Source organism: Chanos chanos, chromosome 1 (genome assembly GCF_902362185.1).
Source record: "Chanos chanos chromosome 1, fChaCha1.1, whole genome shotgun sequence".
Classification (NCBI taxonomy): Eukaryota; Metazoa; Chordata; class Actinopteri; order Gonorynchiformes; family Chanidae; genus Chanos; species Chanos chanos.
In genome coordinates this window covers 17,491,547-17,512,062 of record NC_044495.1, presented here as the reverse complement: position 1 = coordinate 17,512,062, position 20,516 = coordinate 17,491,547, and the positions used below count along the sequence as shown (strand labels likewise).

Sequence of the window (20,516 nt, the reverse complement as noted above, 5' to 3'; positions counted from 1 at the left end):
GTGCGGAGCACTCAGACTCTTGCAAATGTCGATTTTGTTTACGTCTGATAATAAAATATAGCTACATCCTTTGTGTGTAAACTTCGAAATATGCAAGTTGGTCGTCCTGTATAAATTGCACTTGTAAAACAGTGATGTCTAACCCAATAAAGTGTTCTTCATTGGCCACAGACGACTGGTATTTAAGTTCATGTCGTTTTACAGAATATCTGTCAATATCTCCGCAGTTGTCGTGTCCGCTAACTGCTAAAACACGTGAGCAATTTATCGCCAATAGCGGAAGCTAACGGAATGAGCCGTGAGCCATAGTTTGATACCATGAACTACTCCTTTAAAAACTATATAGGGGGCACTGTATCAACCAAATCACAATTTGCACCGTGGACGTTTTCACATGAAGTAAATCAATGTCGCCCACTACTGGTCTGAAGGCAATTTGTATCTGTGGCCTCTTGCACCACAGATAATGTACCGCCAGTTGTTTAGGATGGACCTTATGCTTACCGGAAAGTCTGCTTTGTAAAACAAATCATGAACACTCTTACTGGACAAACAGAACAATTTATTTAAATTTTGACAGTTGGTCTCCTGGGATTTCCAAAAACCATGTGCATATAAAAACTACAAACAAATGCAGTGAGAAAAAGTAGCATCATCTCTAAAATCACTTCTGCAAGCCTACGTTCAGCTTTTCTTGAATCCACAGTATTTGTCATTTCAATAACAATAAAAAAATATCTTGAAGTACATAAAGCATCACCTCTACATATTGCCATGAGACAGAAGCAAATATATACAAATAATTTCCAATAAAAGTATCTCATGTAAAATGTCAACAAATATTAAGAAAAAAGTTCACTTAGTGGCTAGCTTTAATTCAACATTTCTCTCATTAGCATGACCATCAACACTTTACTGACCATGAAATCATCAGCAATTTTTTAAAACCCTGAGAACAGCATTGCTGAAAGACAGTAACAAGCTTACAAAGAGTAACCAGGAATTCCAGCAAGAGACCACTGGCTGAATTTCAACACTAACATCCTCGCTACTAAAAGACCTACACTAAACTGAAATAACTAGATACAGAGAAACCACACAGTATTTACAGTCTGCCTGTTTTCCCTCCATCTCAACAGCCCAACCCAGCCCTTACCTATATTATCTAAATCAGCCCATGAGTAATGTTTCAGACATTTCCTCAGCATTCATCATACTATGTGTTACAGAGTCCAGTGTTTTTTAGAAGTGGAAGTTGTTCTGTGGGCAGATTTGTGGGTGAGGAGATTCATAATAGATGCCTTTTACTACTGAAAGGGAATAAACTATTGAGGATGGGAGTGTGGCAAATACTAGATGAAGTTTAGTGTTAGGGTTATTCAAATCTCCTTCCAGGCAACTCTCACTCCATAAAACATGAGTGTGCTTGTTTGCAGTGAGCACATAGATTAATCCTCACAGTTAGATTGGCTTGGTAGTACTGTTATAAACAAGTCTATCAGTGTGCCCCATAGAGTGAGCGCCACTTGTGGCCAATTGATAGTTTTGCGGTTTTTTCTTCTTTTTCAGGATACAGAAACCTAGAAAAGCCACTACAATGAAAATCGCCAATCCCAGCAGCACAGCCACAACAATAAGGCCTGAAAAAGAGAAGTATAAAAGTATAATTTGATCATCTGTCTTTCTTAAATTCGCGTACATGATTCATTCATTGCATAAGCCAAGATAAAAAAAAAACAAAACAAAACACATGTACAGGTACTTACCTAAATTACTAGTTTGTGCTTGCTTTTCAAAGTTTGCACGCCGGGCAAATACATCTGATTCTGGATAACATAAGACATAGACAACACAAGGATTATTATAAATACTAAATCATAGACGACACAACGTAACGCCACACAACACAGCCGCACAAAACACAACATGCCACTGTGTTACACAATACATAGCACTATTTAACAGTGGTTAATCGTACTGAATATAGACCTCTGACACATTAGAAAAACACTAAACTCACTGTCAACGTTTTGGCAGCTCTTCATACAGCTGTCTTCAGTCTCAAACTTATTGTCGTTGCCTTCACAACCACCATAGTTAAAGCGTAAACACTTCTCCTCAAAGGGGTTGTAGTACCAGCTGGTAATAGTGTCTGTGCAGCGTCCTGTCATAGGCTCCTCTGTACAATGAACTACAAGAAGGCAAAGATGAAGAAAAATCACAAAAAATTTGAAAGAAGTCATTTTAATAGACACCTGCTATTTTTTAGGGCAGGTGTCTCTTAATGAGTGGCAAGTACATGTGTAATCACCCACATATTTATTTTTTAAAAAATGGACACAAATTCTGACTGTCCATCAGGTGATCGCACTTCTAAGTCAACATTTTGATTCTCTTGAATACTGTAGGCTAAAAACCTTAGAAATAAGTCCACCAGGTACACATATTTTTTCCTCAGTACAAAGTGATTTGAAATCATGAATTGAACTTGATACTAAATTGATAGTTACACATTCAAAATTCTGTGATACTAAATAAAACAAATACATGATAATGCAATTTCCTGACCTTTGTTTGCATTCACAGGTATCACAAGCAGAGATCTAAACTTCGATTCCACTAGTAAGAGAAAGAGACAACAGACAACGGGTAAAAATGTAATAATAATATTAGACAAATCCCAAATGCTCAACTAATACTCAAATCAAGAGTCATAACATCTTCTGCTGAAATACAGCCAAAAAAAACATAGAACATCTGACTGGGAAAATGTCTGTCCACACGTAAACCAATGGGAATGTCGAACTCTGAGGTCACCAGTTAATCTCGAGTCAAGTTGAAATCTACAATGCTGAAGTATCCATTCATTAATATGCTGCCATTGGGCTTTGGAATATTTTCTCTTTTTGTATTTTAAATCTCTGGACAACTGATTTTTTTCATGTTTTTATATTTGTTCATTTGACAGACTTTCCTACTGAGAGTAGATTAACATATATAATGTGAAAACATTCAGCAGTAGTACTTGCTTTGGAAGATGTGGTACAATTTCTAAAAGATGTAGATGCCATCATACTATAAATTAAAACAATGCAATGTACCTATTTACACAAAATGCCAACGCAAGAGAGACCAAGGAATCAACATAAGTAAGAACTGATGTGTGCAGTGTTGAAGTCTGAGAGGGTGAGATCTTAGTTGGCACTTACAATCACCGCAGGACTCCTCATCAGATCCGTCACTGCACTGTCTCTCCTGGTCACACTCAAGTGCTTTGTCTATACAGCAACCATTACCACAAGTGAACTCGCCTGCTTCACAAGTCCTGCCACACGTTTCCCCTAGAAATGGTAAAAGGGAGACTTAAAGTGACGACTGAGCAAGCAGTAAGTCTTAGGTGGTCTGCAACGTCAGTTAAATTTAAAAAGATTTTGTCCTCTCCAATATGGCTACTTCTACAGTAGAGTAACTGTCCTGAACTATGCGACATAGCCAGAGTTGTCCTGCAAGTATCAGAAACCTACCAGGGCCTCCAATTGGACCCAGTCTTCCAGACTTGGATGGCTCAGAGGCTGTAAAACAGAAATCATGCATAATCAACAGCAGCAAACATCAGAAGTAACATGTCGTTCTAGTCTCTCATGTTCCACACAGTGTAAACCTCTCACTGACTGAAAACCATCAATGGCAGACCAAAATCGTAACTAATTGACATTGTTTTGTTTGTTACCCACTAAAAAAAAAAAAGTTAGGTAGCAAGATCAAAACACATGTGTGAATGAAAAGTCTGTAGGACAGGTTCATAGGCAACTAACCATGAGCAAGCTTTTACAACACAGTGCACTGTGGTCACGTAATCTTAAGCTTTTGAATGGCCATCACACTGCAAATGAAGCTGTTGGTACGGAGTTTGCTCTAAAGTGGCATCCCTTCTATGGAAAGCGCTTCTCATATTTAATTAGTCATAAACCCAGGTTAATATTGATGGATTCTGATGAGACGCCAACAATTGTAAAAGGACAAGGGAGACAAAGCTTATTTTAGCATACATCCTGCGCAGGGAGCCACCTCAAGAACAGAATCATGAAATGACTGCCTGACAGTCAAAAAGGGATTGTATATAACACCAGGCAGATAATACAGTCAGCATAAATCAGTCATGAGATGTATAACCTCTACACAGATAGTTACATTCGTGACACCGGGAACTCTCATTTAAAGCACAGAACAGACAGAACAGTGTCGGGTTGTTTGCATTATGGCTATCCCTTCCTGAGACCTAGATGAGACCTTGTGACATCATCCCCAGGACAGAGGGGGATGCCTGTGCAGTAGGGATGGTGAAATACACCAATGCAAATCGCTGAACTGGCATAAAAGTTCACAATGCAATTGCCCTGATTAAAATAGTGTGCACCAGATGAATTTGGGATGAATTCGGGATGCATTGTTTCTGACGTCCTTGCATCAGTAAAATCAAGTTTATTTATGTAGGCCCTATGCCTTTATTATTTAGAAATGTGGGCAATAATTTGTGACCAATAATTTTATATTTAGATGGATTCCTCCTCTCTAAACCATTTCTCAAGCACGCTCTTTCATCTCCCCTGCTGTCAGTGGCCAATTCTCGTCAAGTCTCTTAGCCAAGTCTCACACAAAAAGGCCCGTTTGTGGAAGGGCCAAGTGTTTTTTAGAGGTCAAACAGAAACAGCGTAAATGAGATGCTTACTGAGCGACAGTCAGCAGCGGTTCTAGCTTGTATGGCACCCTGGGCGACAACCCCCCCCCCCCCCCTCCCCCTTCAAGATAGTTCACATTACGTGGAAATAAAATTATGATTACACAAACAGGCAGTATTTTTATCTTGAAAATAATTTCAACAAGTCATTGTGAAATTTACACTATCATAAAATTGCAGATATCTAAAAATTAATCATGATAAGTAAGAATTCAAAGTTGTTTTGTCCATTACAATAGTAATTGAAGTCACCTCTATTTACTTCTCATAACTTTAATATGCTGATGTATTCAAATTTGAACACTGGTGCCAATGCAGAGGCATGTACTTATGCCAACAGGTGGCAACATGCTCCCTGAAGTAACTTATTTTTGAAGCACCTTGAAGCTATTTTGACATTTTAGAGTGAGGCCTGCACAGAAGCACTGAGTACCTGAGACTCCATGACAGGCTTTGTTGCACTCCGCTTCAGAGAGATAGTTATTCTTGTTCTCCTTGCAGCCGCCGAATGTGAACTCCTCACACTTTTCTGAGGCCCCATTGTAGAACCAGCGGGGGAAAGCGCCACGGCAGGGACCCATCTTCTTAGGCATCAGGCACTGATCTAATGAGAAGAGTAAGGTAATGAGACCACAATTGCATAAGTTCAACTGTTAGGTACTGTACCGAGTTTACAAAAATATTATAACTACATTATAACTAACGTCATAACTACACAGATAAACAGACAAAACAACCTCCCTTTATCCTCGAGACACCCTAATTTGGTCACTTGAATCCTCTATCACAGTACCACACAGCATCAGTCAGGGAAAAGCAGACATCCTGTTCATTCCTGTTTCCATCATTCATTGTGTGTTACAGATTGTTAGATAGTGCAGAAATACTTAAGTGAAACCTTCGACCTCCAGTCTCGGTCTGGACAAGAACGAATTTAGCCTGACACATGTTAAATATTTGCTATCACTGAGTGCATGTTGATATGCACAGTATTTTACAGAATCATTCATTTGACCACACAAAATTTCTTGTACTAAGTAAAATGTTGCAGTAGTGGTACAGTAGAAGAGGTGAGCAAATCTACTGTCATAATATCCGACAACTGATGGGGCCATTTTTATACTGTCTTGACAATGGGGGTCTCCAGTACCATTCATATTAAAATATATTCTTTCCTAGTGGCATAACACATTATTACTTAATAACAAACAGTTAGAAATGTACATTTAACTTCAGTGTTAAGCAAATGATTGATACTGTTCCAGGGTATTTTTCCATGTTTGTGAACAAACCAGTCAAACCAGTTTTCAAAACATGTCTGGAGGCAGCAGGAAAAATAACAACAGACAAAAGAATTCTGTGTTCCATGCCAAACTGGGAAGAGTGTGCCATTTTGCAACAAAGATTATAGCAGACACCAAAACATGTGCTGCATTTAGTATTGTATTAATATGGCAGCATTTCGTACAAGTTTATGATTCACACCACCTAATGTTGAGACGGTATTTGACTCCATCTCAGTGACACTGTTGAAGCTTAATCACATTTTCGGCTAGCCTTTTAAGTAGGCTGCAAGTGACGAAATGCTGAAACTTCTTTTGAGAGACATAAAAGAGCACTAATTACATTGTCTGTAAGTGCAGGCAAATGATTCTGAAAGAAGGGACAAAGATTTCCAAGCACAGGAATGAGAAGCTCAAAGGCCAGTAAAACATGTTTAAGACCGTAAAAGCAGCCAGATTTCTACTTTTGTGTGTAGATACTAAGACTGGAAAATATCCTGTCTGTACAGAACCCTTTGCCTGGCAATTCTATTACAGAACAAAACTACTATAGTACAAAAAATAAATAAATTCTCTCACATTTTATAGGCCATATTTCTCATGTTTGGTTTGAATTGGGACATAAAAGTACAATAGCAAAATACTGCGAAATTTTGCACGAATATACATGATTCTCACAGCCTAACACCCATATGCAATTTTTACATGATTCTCACAGCCTAACACCCATAAACCATCGTGATGCACATACAGCCTCTGTAAGTGCTGTATCTAGTCTCTGACTGTAGCAGATATTGTAAACACAGCAGAAACATAACTAGATCACACCTACGAAAATATTAGATTGATGACAGTCTGAATAGTGAATTCATTTGATGTTGGAAAGGTATCACTTTTCTGGGACATAGCCAGGTATACACTTAAATACAAGTGCACAAAAGGAAAAACAATGAAATGCTCCAGATCTCAGTGCACATTTGCTGCAGCCAGTTGTCATGAGAAACAACAGAAATACATGAGACAGTGGTTTTACTGGACTTACAGTTCTAACAGTACTAATGATGCAAAAAGGGTGGTATGGTTTTTCTATGAAGCAGATAATCTAACCAAAGTGAAGTAGAAGTCTGCAGAGCACAAATATGTATAGAGGGCGTTTAACATGGATGTTTATCACTAATTTTGTCAGAGGCATATTTTACCTTTAATGAGCAAGTGAAATACAACTGTGATTCAGATGTTAAAAAAAGCATACGCTACATTGGACTAATTCAGCATGAGAATAAAAGTCATAAAACATGTTTAACAAATGTTTCTTTTACTCTGAGCTCTTCAGAAGTGTCACTGAAAGTTCCCTTTTTATTCTTTTATTCTCATTTATTCTTACTTTTTCCTAGTATCTTGTGTTTGATTTATCGTCTTGAGCAAAGCACATAGTTGCAAGCTTTACAGTGAAACACATTCATACTTTAAAACTACAGTATTCTGAATTTCTGCCTTACAGCCAGACAAATATTTTACTCACCCTCAGACTGCTCAGGTGTGAGAACCAAGACAGTAACTTGTGCTGTGTTTGACTGTCCTCCTGTATCAGTAACAGTCAGCTGGAATTTATACGTGCCAGCTGACAGGTTTGACACCATCACTTCATCCTTGAAGGTTGTTTTCTAAGAAACAGGGAAATATGTGGAGGGATGCTCTAAGGAAGTATGAGGGGATGTAATCTATCGATTAAAAGATTTTTAAAAAAAGTGAAGGGAAAAGTGAGCATTAAAAAAGTAATCAGGAAAAGTCCATTTGGCGGCATAGTCTCATCACAAGAAAATGCACAAATCTTAATCATGAGTATCAGTCAGATTAGCATAAGCAAGGTATTACTTCCAAAATTCAGTTCTGCTGAAAACAAAACCATGGAGCCCCAGCACAAAGTTGTTAAACTTAAACCCACGCTTCACTGAGCACAAACAGGGAATTATTAGAAAATCTTGGATAGAAACAATCAAAGTCCCACCTCTATAACAGCATAAGGATTTCCCGAAACCATCTTCCAAAGATAGTCCTTGACTCCATGATCATCTCTGCTCCCAATGCCAGTCAGATACACAGTCTCCTGAGGTTGAACTACCTGGTCTTGTCCAGCATTGGCAATGGGCGGGAGGTCCTCATCTTCCGCTGAACAAGGGAAGATTCCATTTACACTTAGGGAAATGTGATAGCACTGTTGTCTAACAGTATAGAAATCTAACGCATGAACCAAAATACATCTAGGCATTGTCAAATATTTAAGCAAAGAATTTCCAGCGCTCATTTTCAGTACACATGTAGTAAACTCTCTAAAACCTTGCAATGGAATCATAGTAACTCCTGAACGTTACTTAGACTATATGTTACTTATGACTAAAAAAAAAAGAATAGTCTTGCCTCAGATTTAAAGACAATTTACAAATTAATTATGATTTAAAAGCCTAGGAGATTAATTGGAAATGTGACTCATTTCTCAACATATCATTTGATGGGACAGCTAACGACTGAGATAAAATGAAAAGCATGCAACAGCCAGCGAGTGAGATACAATGAAAAGCATGCAACCGAAACCAAGGATTGTGAATGCATCAAACTTGTGCATGTGCTGACATGTAGAATCATTCGCTGCCACAGGTTGCACAATAGGTAGCGGGTCTTACACGTTAACTATGTATCATTCCGTATGGTTTACCGCCCATAAAACTTCAACACATCGCATAATGATTAATATTAAAACCCCATTATGATTAAAACCTTATGTAGGAGAGGAGGTCTAGGTTAATGTTTACCACCAGCATGTGATAGCTATTGTACATGTTAGAATATTCTCTCCCCTTACTTGGATAGTAGTCCTTGAGATATCTCTCAAGCACCGAGGTCAAGACGGAGTTGCTGTATCCATTCTTTCTGACAAATTTACATGCTTGGTTTTGCTTGTATAAACAGTTGAAGGTGAAACAAGACTTGACCCCGCCATCTTCTCCATTTTCCATCAACGCCAGGTTACAGTTTGGAGCTTTGCAGCAGGACACAATGCAATCTTTTTTGTTTTTCACTGGGGTGGAGGACAGGAAGACTGCGCCCTCCTTCACCGACTCATTTACATTAAGAACGAAATCCTCCTTTGCCGTGCTGAATTTCTGTAGGCATTGCTCCTCGGTCACCTGGGCCTGAGTACTCCCCAGAAAAACAACTGCAAGCAACGCACGTGAGCAAAATAGTAATCCAGTTTGGAAGAGTTTCATTATACACTCCTCACGAGATCCAGAGGGTGTACTCAATTATGTGCCACTGAAAACAAATCTGAAAAGCAAGAAGAGTTAAGTTTAACAACATCGCGTGCACAGATCTACGAAATGCACAATTCACGAGAACACTGAGTACTCTCAGTGTATGTTGCTGAATGGCCTAATCATAAGAAATAGATTTTTTTTAAATGTCGTGGGAAAAAAACAATCGAAAACTCTCATTATTTACAAGCGATTCGACCGGCAGTACAACACAGCAGAAATCTTACCAAATAAATGAACAGACGTAGAAGTGCCAAGCGACCACTTTTCTCCTCATTTGACGGAGTATCAAAGTGTTTTTAAATTCTGATGAAACGTACAAGATGTACTTCTTAGATAAAAGCGTTTCCGCGGAATTGAGAACGAAGGACTGACGATCTTTCCCTCTCAGGTGTGTCCCGATAGCAGCTTTTACAGGAAATAAAGATCTACCTGTCTCACCAAATAAGCTCAGCTTCCGCAAATTGCGCCACGCCCCTCAAAACTACCTAGCTACCTACAACTTTCACATAAGGTAGGAGTTACTAAGGTTAGAAGTTACTACCCTTCACTAAGAAAGGAGTTACGGCAGCAAACACAGGACTGTGCTTTATATTAAAGCTAGTAAGTTTGTGCGTCATGCTACTTTGAACTTTAATTCATTATTGTTATCGAGCTGATTCGATTTTTGAATTTCAACCCACAATTTTTTCAACACACTGCGGCTTCCAGTTATCTTCAAAAAGCCACATTTATTGTAATGTCTTACATCAAAGCAATAACTTGAATAACAAATTATAGAACAATGGTGGGCGGTCTGCATGCCTGATTTGTGAATAAAGACATGCTTAACATTAATTCCTCCGTCTTGTGTTTTGACTTAAGTACTTAAGTGAAAGAGGGTAGTAGAGTTAAAGCGTGGCTATTGGGTCACATTCATATGTATCACTGATGCGCAAAGCGCTTTTGTGCACAAAACATTCTGACGCACAAATGCATTGTCCAGCACATCCAATGAAGTAGCTTACAAACATTAACAGTCAAGAGATCAGGAAGAAAAGGTTTATGAAAACAGCTCTGCAATATTAGCATAATACTGTATGTCTTTGTAAAATTCTTTTAAGATCGTGAAATGAATTCGGCCATATATTTCCAAGGAATCACTTGAAAATGAAACAGTAGCTCAGGGACTAGTCTATTTTCTGTACTGGGCCCTTCTATAAACAAGAATTAGAATACAGTATGCATAACAGCCTGTAGTCTTAACCAACCAGAAATCCAGGCAACGGACACACTTACTGTAGTGACTCTCTGTGAGCTGGAAAGAATCGTTTCCTAGGTTTAACTTTACTGAGACTGTGTCTGTTCCCCATTCTACAGAAAAAAGCTCTCAGTCATGCAGTATGTCTTTTGACAACTTAATTAATGCTAGTGCAGCCCAAACAACAGACAAGACCAGCCTAATGCTTCTACTGGGCAAAGTTATGATTACTAAATGTTACATCATTAGCTCAAAGGACAGCACCTGTAAATGAGTGCATCACTGATTCTGACTTGTGCCTGACAGAAACCTTGCCAAAACCATTTCCTGGTTTCAGAATTAATCTAATTCCTCCCTTGCTACCACAGACTGAATCATTGGGGGTGGGGGGTGAAGCGATGGTGCGTTCCATTTACCTTGGAAGTCGGAACTCGGGCCTGGGAATGACGTCACACCTGACTTGACTGCATTCCCAAACAAGTTAGAAAACCGTTTTAGCCAGGTTAGCTATTGTTAGACATCGTCAGCAATACCAGTTGATAACAACATATTACGAGTGTTCTAGTGCTCCAATGTTGCTGCCTTAGATGCTAATAGAGATTCGAAAGTAATTCCCCGCTAATAGCTTTTCCGTCTCCATTCTCTTTGGGTCAGTCAGAATGTGCTTAGGCCACACATTATTGTAACTGTACGCTAGACTTAAATTTAAGCTATGTTATTTCTGTGGAAAACTTAGGTACAAAGCATAAAGAGAAAATTGATTGTTTCAGAAACACTGTAAACTTCCGCTATTATGAAACACAGCCGTGTATATCAGTCAAGCTAGATGAGGTCTCTCAGCTGTCCTGGACACAAGACCACCTAAAGGGCATCAGAAATGGTACTTTCTCGTAATTTGAACTTGTAATTTCTTCCTGTAAAATTCTGAAATGATAGAAGCACGGATACTCCGTCCTAAGGATGCTTGAAGTAAGGTAACTGATTGAACACTCACTATTGTTGGTTTCTCTGTTGGGTCTGCTTCATCTGTCAAAGACTTGGCTGTTACTATTGACATTGCTCTTTCATGTGATTCTCATATTACCATCATGTCTAGACTAGCCTTTTTCATGGTCTTTTCCAGCCATGGTCCACTTCATCCCTTTTTGCATGCTTAGCAGAGGACAACAGTCACTTCAGCCAGCCATTATACCTGCTACTTGCACGCTGCCCTTCATGTCTGTCTGCCAGTTTTGACTGTGTAACAGCTTGCACCCCTGTAAATGATAAACGCTTCAGTGGATGCTGTCCACGGATAACAGCATACAATCCTGGAATGATTTCATAGATCTTTTTTTTCTATTGCTGTTTATATGACAATCTATTAATTAATCCACCCATCCTGATTTGATTTTTTTTATTTATTTTGGATTAGCAACATTTAAACATCTTTAGTACTGAAGGGCACTAACTTTCATACATTTGCTAAATCATTTAGTCTAGGCCAGCCAGAGGAGGATGGGCTCCCCCTACCGTCTTAGTTCCTCCAAAGGTTTCCTCCTATCTCAGTCTAAAGGAGCTTTTCCCTGCCACTGTTGCCTTGGGCTTGCTCACCAGGGATACTGGGTCCAGCATTCTGTAAAGCACCATACAAAAAAAAAATTGAACTGAATTGAATTCACATAAAAATGTTCTGTTTCAGTTATTCAGCCCGGACCACATAGTCTGCTGTGACAAGTGTTCATAACATTTATTCATGTAACAGTGTTCAAAGTGTTGCTAGATTAAATTGTAAACAGTGTTTTATTTTCCTGTGATTTTACAAGTAAACGAACCGGACCAAAAGCGCGCTTGGAGATAAGCTTTATTTGGTGGTGGTGGAGTCCGGCAGCATGTCTGCCTGCAAAGCTTAACTCAGAGAGCTGTTACCGTGATGGGCCTTTTATACCATGAAGCGAACAGACAATAGGTGTACAGCGTTGCTTGATGCAAATCAGAATCTAGGTGTTAATGCTAAAGTCCCCTTTTGTCTGTGAGGGCTGCCATTTGCATTAATCCATGTCTGTTCAGATGTCACTATAATCTTACAACAGTAACCTAAAATGTTTGAGATGATCTCATGGGTTTTAAAACTGCACAGCACCCGTGAGATCAACTCTGAACATCTGTAAATTTGTGGACTGTAAATTATTTTTTGTCTTGTTGTTCCTTATCAGTCTGGGGGGGGGGGGGGGGGGGGGGCATTGTAATAACTCCTTTTCTTTTGTCCTCTCTCATAAAAAATAAACTCCATTTTCTAGTCAATGTCAACATTTTTTCCTCAAAACTATCAAGACACAACAAAAGTATATAAAAAACTATGTATTTTATAGTTCCATATAACCACATTTACATTATAATGAATCAAGTTACATAACTCACTACTCTGAAACATAATTCGCTTACTGTCTTAAGGCCTCTCAATAGCCTGGTGACACATTACCCACACAATACAACAACACCACAAAGGAATTAGATTCTACCAATGACTGTGACTGGTTTGTACAGCCAGAATTATATTTTAACATATAAATACATAAAAAAGGTAACTGTAGGAACTTCTTAAATATTACAATTATTATTTGTAATATTTAAGTTTTAGTTTTCATTTGAATCACTCTCTTTTTCTCTACCTTAGTAATTCCTCTTCAGTCTTTGTATGCACATGTCCTCTAGAGGCCTGACTGGGAATTGAAGGAAGGAGGCCTTGGTAACAGTTAATACAGATCTACTGATGCTGCACAAAGCTTCTTGACCACACAGCTGCATAATGAAATCGAACTCAAAGAGCTAGCGCTTAACTTGTTTGATTTTTTTATCGCTGTTTTTGTATTATTATGTTTATCATCATCATCATCATCATTATTATTACTATCATTATAATTTAATGGTCATTTTCAAATATAAAATTCATCTCTGCATGCCTAAAACTCACATAGTCAGCCACCAGTATTGATCTCAACAAGGACAGCAAATGAGAGTGAAAATGTGACTAATTGTTGCAGCAGCAGGCTCATGAGTATAAAATGAAAATCAACTTCACATTTGGTTTCCTATTTTTCCTGCTGCACTGAAAATGCACCAAACCATGGCCCCAAAACACAATCTATCTGCTGAATCATGAGTTTTGTGTCACCTTAATTTATCTTTTTTAGGAATTCCTGTGCATCGACATAATGTTAACACAACTGCATGAAAATGTGAAAACTTTACAAGTGCTTCAGTCTCAGAAAATATTTCCTCCTCAAAAGGTGTCAAATACAAGAAAGGCTGACTTATATTCTAGATGTTGGGTTGCAGTAGGGCCATCATTCATGTGCACAGTGCTTTCATGCATAAAAATATCCTGATGTGAATGTGTTATTGAGGCATGTCAGAACAGCTGTCCAATAAGTTGGCTTAAAAACATTAACAGAGGCAAGAGATAGACTTATGAGAGAGAAGTTTATGAAAACTGCTCTGGAGTATTACAAGATCTTACAGTGCATCTCACAATATTGCCTGTTACGAATAGCAGTAGCAGTATTATACTTAATAGATGATATAGGAAGGCAGGTACATGTATAGATACATATAATTCATAAAGGCAAACAGATAAATCTTTAAAGCATCCAACATTTATTTCATTCAAAGAGTATATACATTTGCTAATCCATACAATACTCTCTACTTCATGATTCATTAAAACTTGAAAAAAAAATTCCACACCCTTTCCCAGTGTGTTCAGTGGCAGTTCACCTGATGTAATGTTTTGTCTGAGGTTCAACATATACGGAACAAGAAGCAAGAAGGAGGCTAAAAGAAAATGTCTTTAAGCAGGCACTGGGTCATTGTTAGGTCTGTCACTGTTATCTGTAATCGCCTTGACACAATCAGTATCTTCCTTCAAAGTCAGAAACTGTGGGGTTAAAAGAAACTCCATACAGAAGTCTCTGTGAGGCCTAGTATTACTTTGTGAGACCAACTGAAGTTTGGATAAAACTGGGGGAAATGGAGGATGACTGTTCTACATTCTTAAATATTTCCGCATAAAATGACTGTAAAGGAGGGACACAGAGTGTACTTAAACTGAGGCTGAGCGTATTAAGTGCAGATCCATGACAGAGAAAATGAACCCTTTAGCACGCTAATGATCCTGAGCACAAAACAAAAGCAACAGTGACCCAACAAGAAGCACATGAATGTCCTCAAGTTAAAGCCTGGGTCTGATTTCAGGCAAAACCAGTGGACACTTACAGTATCTAATCATCCAGCACATCTGAAGTCTGTTATGGCTAAAATACTGACTTAAGGTGTGTGAAGAGCGGAATCAAGATTCCACTGAAGACTTGTGGAATGAAAACTTCTTCAGTTTTAACTCTTAAATACTGATTGAAAATTTCCGTGATTATTAATTTAGACTGAAATTGTACAGTAGACCAGTGGTAGACCAGTGTGATAAACCACCCCTTAAAAAATTCTCAATCTTAGCTTTTTAGGAAGCAGAAGGTGAAAAAAAGCACAACAACATAAAGACTTTTACATAGCACTGCTTAGATTTGGAATTCGTTCCCTTAAAATATCCAACCCTTCTGCTACTGCTAGTTTCCTCTCTGTATCTTCCAGAATGCACAGTCAGGGTTTTCACCAGAGCTGGCCAGTGGAACTGAATACTCTGATTCCCAATCCCTTTCAAACACTTTTTTCAGCTGTTCCTGAAATGTGTCTCTGGGATATGTTGAGTTTATGGTGTCGTGAGATACCACCAGTCCCACTCCTGCTGTGCTGCTGAAGTAGTCAGCAGACCAGTTTGAGGTACCTAAGGAACAAAGCATGAATTATAGATGTTAAGCTGTTAACTACTATTGATGCAAAGATTGTTGTCCAAGAGTTGAAGCAAGTTTATGTCATACTGTTGAGTGAAGATTGTTCTGATTACCTGTAGAAAAGACATTTATCATGGACTGAGTTGCTGACTAGAGCAGCAACAAATTTGCGGCACACAGATGTCATACTTGCCGTTTCCCAAACCACTTACTAAAAAGGCATATCATAAATGCACTGAATTTTGTCTGACAGAAACGCTATGCACAAACGGTTAAGTTTTGCTTAAATTTATCACTCACCTACATAGGCAACCTTATCAGTCACCATATATTTATTGTGGTTCACTCTGGCATAAGGAATGTCTGAGTGGTTGCCAACGGGCACAATATATATTTTCTGAAAAAGGAAAGAAAACAGCAATAATGTACTATTTATGTAATGATAAATAATCACTCCTGAGCACTTCTCAGTCTGAGTGAGGGGAATATAAGGACAACTGATAATGTCGTAGATGCTGTATTGGCCAAATGGAGTCTGCTGCTCACCACTTCCAGATGAACGTTTGAATCTGGATACTGCAGGGCAGCCAAAGACTGAAGGAAAGGCAGCATGGTAGGGTCAGAATTACGCCCACAACTGACCAGCAGACGCACAGACACATTCCTCTCAAAAACAGACCCCCTTATTGCATCATCAATAACTGGCCAGTACCTGGGGAGTAAATGGGTTCACTGTTAAGAATTGTGCAGTTAGAGCACTTTTATAGGCAGCAAGCTACAGAGCATTAACTTTCTCTTGGGATCATTGAAATCCTAACATGTTGTAATTTTGTATTTATCCGACAAAAAAATAGCAGGCTCACCTCTTAGGACGTGAGAACTGAGATAAGGGTAAGTATTCCATAAGTGCTATATGAATGAAGCGCTCTGCCTCTGCAATGGCTGACAATATAGCGTCCAGGTCCTTGGTGCGAGAGTGTGGACAGAAAACAGGAGGAGAACCCTGCAGCAGTAGAGAAAATCACAGAATGCACGACAGAGCAAGTATACTGAGAACAAATCAGTATGAAAGAATGAGTCCAGGAAACGCTTCAGCCCAGCTTGTTCATCTCATTAATTATTACCCATGCATCTACTATTCTTCATAGAGGCATGTGCAAGTTGTGGCATGGAAATTTGGACAAAGCCCGTTTCCTGAAATCAGGGTAAAGAGGAGAAACAGGGAAAACTCTCCTCACCGAAATGTACACTTGACTAGGCACACCACTTAGGTTCACTAGCAAGGGCTTTTCCTGATTAATCAAGGTGTCAAAGGATGAAGGCCATGGATTTGGGAGAGAGGCATTGCGATGACCCATCACCCAATAAGACAAGAAGATCTTATGGAGGTCACTGGCAAGATGGGAGCAGTTATAGATCACAGCTCCAACCTCTTTGACCTGCATTTGGAAAAAACATTATGTTGGCACCAGCATAGAATGGCCAAGTTTATAAAAAATGAATCGTCATGACATTTTTAGTGAGTTTAAAGTTATGTTCATCTTAACCTGAGTTAAAGATCTCCAGTCCATGTTTGCACTTCCAATGTAGAGATGCTTCCGATCAACGATCCAGAACTTGGTATGCAGAATTCCACCGGTCAGATGGCCAAAGTTCACTCTTCTTACCTGTACTCCTGAACACAAACATAATACATGAGCATCTCTTCTGCTTTTATGTAGATGTTATTTAAAATGTGATGTATGTGAAATGTGTAATTTAAAAGCTGACACGGACCATTTTGTCTTAAAACTTTCAGGTCTGTCGAGTTGCTGGCAAGAGTGGGAATGCTGGTCACAACACGTACTGACACGTTTCTGGATGGCATATATTTTATTTGCTCTAGTATGTTTCTGCCCTGTCACACATAAAACATTATGTACATTTATTGTCATGAATTGTACTGTAAGAAGTTATTGAAAATTCTTATGGAGTTTCATTACTTTAAAGCATTCCAGCTTAAAGAAAACATATTTAAAGAGTTTAGAACTTAGTTACAATGAGGAGGTCAGTTAGACATTACATCATCACATGAACGCCAATAGGTTAGTGGAAGGGTTATAAAGAGGGAAAAAAACAACGATATATTTGGAGTGCTGTCCACTTTAACATAAACACATCATACCTTTGAGCACAACTCAGAATTATTGCTAATCATTTCGTTCACACTGACACGTCCAAAGTATTCTAGAAATCACTTTCAGGTGGAAATACGTCAACATATAGCTAACTGACTGTAAACGCTAACAGAATTTTAGTCTGTTTGGGTCGTAACCTGTCCAATACTGAAATTGATAATTGAGAATAGCTGTGTTTTAGGAGAATAAGTGCTTACAGGCTGGTCAGTAGATGAGTTAACGTTGATGTCTTCACCTGTGAGAGACCAATAGAAGGAGGCAATGTCAACTTGCTCTTCTGCCATGGAGAGAAGGTCGCTCCATGCTTTGTACAGCGGTGTTCCAAAGGTAGCATTCACCTCATATTTCATGTCGAGAGGAATACTCTCAACAACTATAATCCTATGCACACAATAGAATTGCTCATTTTCTGTCATATATCTCAGTCATGATGGGACATTGTGATAACTGCACTCAGCTAAAGTCCATTTCAACTTCAATACAGACGGGTAAAATTATTTGAATATTAAAAGTGGAAAAACAAAACATTGCAGAGTAATGTGTCAGTGGTTACAGCTACCCCGGTTTTACAAAAAGTCATGACAGTTTGAAAGAAAATTAGTATGTTAACTGAACAAAAGACTCGTTTCAGGATGTTTATCGAAGTTATGTCTTCTCACTCAATTTACTTAATGTAATAAGCCCCATCCCACTTCACACCTGCTCTGCTGATCTGTAGACGTATGTGGTCTGTTTTCTATATCCTGTTGAGTTTCATTGTGGCTGGGGCCTGTAGTTTCATGACTTATTTCCTGTTTTGATTTCTCCAGTATAGACAAAGACAGCAGGACAGTTATCAACGCCAAAAATCCCACAGTCAGAGTCCAAGGAATAATCCGGCATGGGCCCTGAAAGTCGCAAAACAAATCACAACGTATCCCCACGTATGCAGTACAGCACCAATTACTTAACTTTCTGAAACGTAAATAAACATTCTTGCAAGAGTGATATTTAAAATATGTTCTTACCCGCCGGTTGGACAGATAGTTATCATTTAAACTTTTGTAGGGAGAAAACAGCCCATGGTCTGCTTTAAATATAGTCCTTGGTGAGCTGAAAAAATTAAGTTCAATGAATGTAATGTTAAGTTATAGACTTAAGATGTAAGTGTTAGTCTGTTAAAATAACACTAAATTCTACCATCAAAGTGCTCCAAGTGCAAGAAAAGGATACATGTTTTCACACTTCAGTATGATTTACCTATCTTAATAACTAGCAAAGAATAAAAAAGAAATTGAACTTACTCAGACATTGTCAGACCGACGTTTGTTACTCTAGGCTGTGCTTAAGACTTTAATGTTCCTCTTCCTGAGCTCTGCACTCACTCATAGTGAAAGGAAAAACATTTATGATCGTCTTGACAGTTCCTCTTTTCATTTCTCTATTTCAAAGGTGCACTAATAATCCACCACTACACTTCAAATATAATCTTTTGTTTTGTTTTGTCTAATTCAGAATTCTTGATAAAAGGATATTTAAATGGAAGACTCATACATGACACAATTAAAAAATTGCCCAACAAATTCAAGTAAATATTGATTCATTTAATTTGAAAAGGTGCTATTCATAACTTCATGCACAAAATTACTTTCATACAAAATTATCCTTTGAAGAAAACTCTGAGACAATTAACAATTTTACAGTGCATTTTTTTCAGGATAGCTTATCAAGCTCTTGGATAAATACAAGATGAAAGTGGCAATCTGATTGGAGACATATGTTCCCACTTGGCTGAATGAGGTTTGTATTAGCTCTCCATAGAAATGACACAGAGAAAACTGCAGTGAAGTTATCGATAGTGAACAGTTTGTGAAAGATTAGAATTACACTGACTATAAAATATGCAACAAAGCCATTTTGGTTTTGCTAATATTGTACCCAAGGAGGAGAAGTACTCTAAGATGTAAGCAGCCTTCACAATTCAGACAACCATAGTTTTACTTAAATTGTTAAAACAGAATTCCTCCAAATTGGCATTCTAAATCATACATTGCACTTATCTGTTTTCAAACTTATTTATTAGCAAAATAAACTCACACTCTTCACAAATGCACTTTTGGTGAACTGTAAATCATCATCTACTACTGTATATTTCTGAAACAGTAGTATTATTCAGAAAATATCTCTTTACATCTTAGTTTCAGCACTGAACTAATACTATTTGTGCATGAACTGTACTATCATCTTCATGGACTAAGGAAGTGAGAGTAGTTGCACATCTGCACACAGGAACTGTTCTTTAATTCTGCCCCATCTGTGTACACCAAAAGGCCTTTATTTTTACACCAGTGCTTTATAAATTGTTTTCTGACCATATGCTTAATAAAAAAAAAACAGCAGCTCTAGAGGGGATAGCTCACTGAGTAGAAACATTACAATTATCACCACAGCAACAGCAGCCTGTGGGTTGGGCCGGTGGGGGGTGGTCTACAAAGAAAAAAAAACCCCATCAACTTCACACTTTCAGACACCTCACAGACGCTAAGATCATTTGTCCGGAGTTGCATTATTTCAGCTCGAGAAAATTGGCAGAATACATGAACCAAAACAAAATATCAAATTCACCTCAGAAAGACAAGTATCAAATCAAGGGGATTTTTAGCATGGGGAGACAGTTCTCATTATTTTAATTAAGAGTACCATTTGACTTATTTCATCTATGAATAATATTTTGACATGTGAGATGACATTTGGGGGGGACATCTGTCATTCCAATAGACCTTGCAAAATTCTTGGAAAAGTGCAATCACAAAAAAAGCTGATTTAAAATATCCCAGACTGTTCGCAAACACCGATAGTTTATATTTAACTGATTAAAGGCTCTGCAAAAGTCCAAGTGGCTTTGGAATGTTTCTAGTATTAAAGCTTGTAATGTCCTAATGTTCCTATTTTCAGCTGAGACCAC

At 38.3% G+C, this 20,516-nt stretch overlaps 2 protein-coding genes across 2 annotated transcripts; both read right to left on the bottom strand.

The window, feature by feature from the left end:
* Window positions 1-1,461: 1,461 nt before the first annotated feature.
* Window positions 1,462-9,287, bottom strand: spint1a (serine peptidase inhibitor, Kunitz type 1 a). The gene is made up of 10 exons (XM_030766913.1): window positions 8,882-9,287; window positions 8,030-8,184; window positions 7,544-7,685; window positions 5,172-5,342; window positions 3,525-3,572; window positions 3,210-3,341; window positions 2,569-2,619; window positions 2,021-2,191; window positions 1,767-1,826; window positions 1,462-1,640 (listed from the first exon to the last, which is right to left on the bottom strand). Exons 1-10 carry the CDS (start codon window positions 9,285-9,287, stop codon window positions 1,462-1,464), a joined length of 1,515 nt encoding a protein of 504 aa, XP_030622773.1.
* Window positions 9,288-15,170: 5,883 nt separating this feature from the next.
* pld4 (phospholipase D family member 4) lies at window positions 15,171-18,863 on the bottom strand. Its single transcript, XM_030766800.1, has 9 exons — window positions 18,856-18,863; window positions 17,770-17,953; window positions 17,172-17,292; window positions 16,943-17,070; window positions 16,634-16,834; window positions 16,259-16,398; window positions 15,942-16,107; window positions 15,696-15,792; window positions 15,171-15,388 (listed from the first exon to the last, which is right to left on the bottom strand). Exons 1-9 carry the CDS (start codon window positions 18,861-18,863, stop codon window positions 15,171-15,173), a joined length of 1,263 nt encoding a protein of 420 aa, XP_030622660.1.
* Between the last annotated feature and the right edge of the window lie 1,653 nt (window positions 18,864-20,516).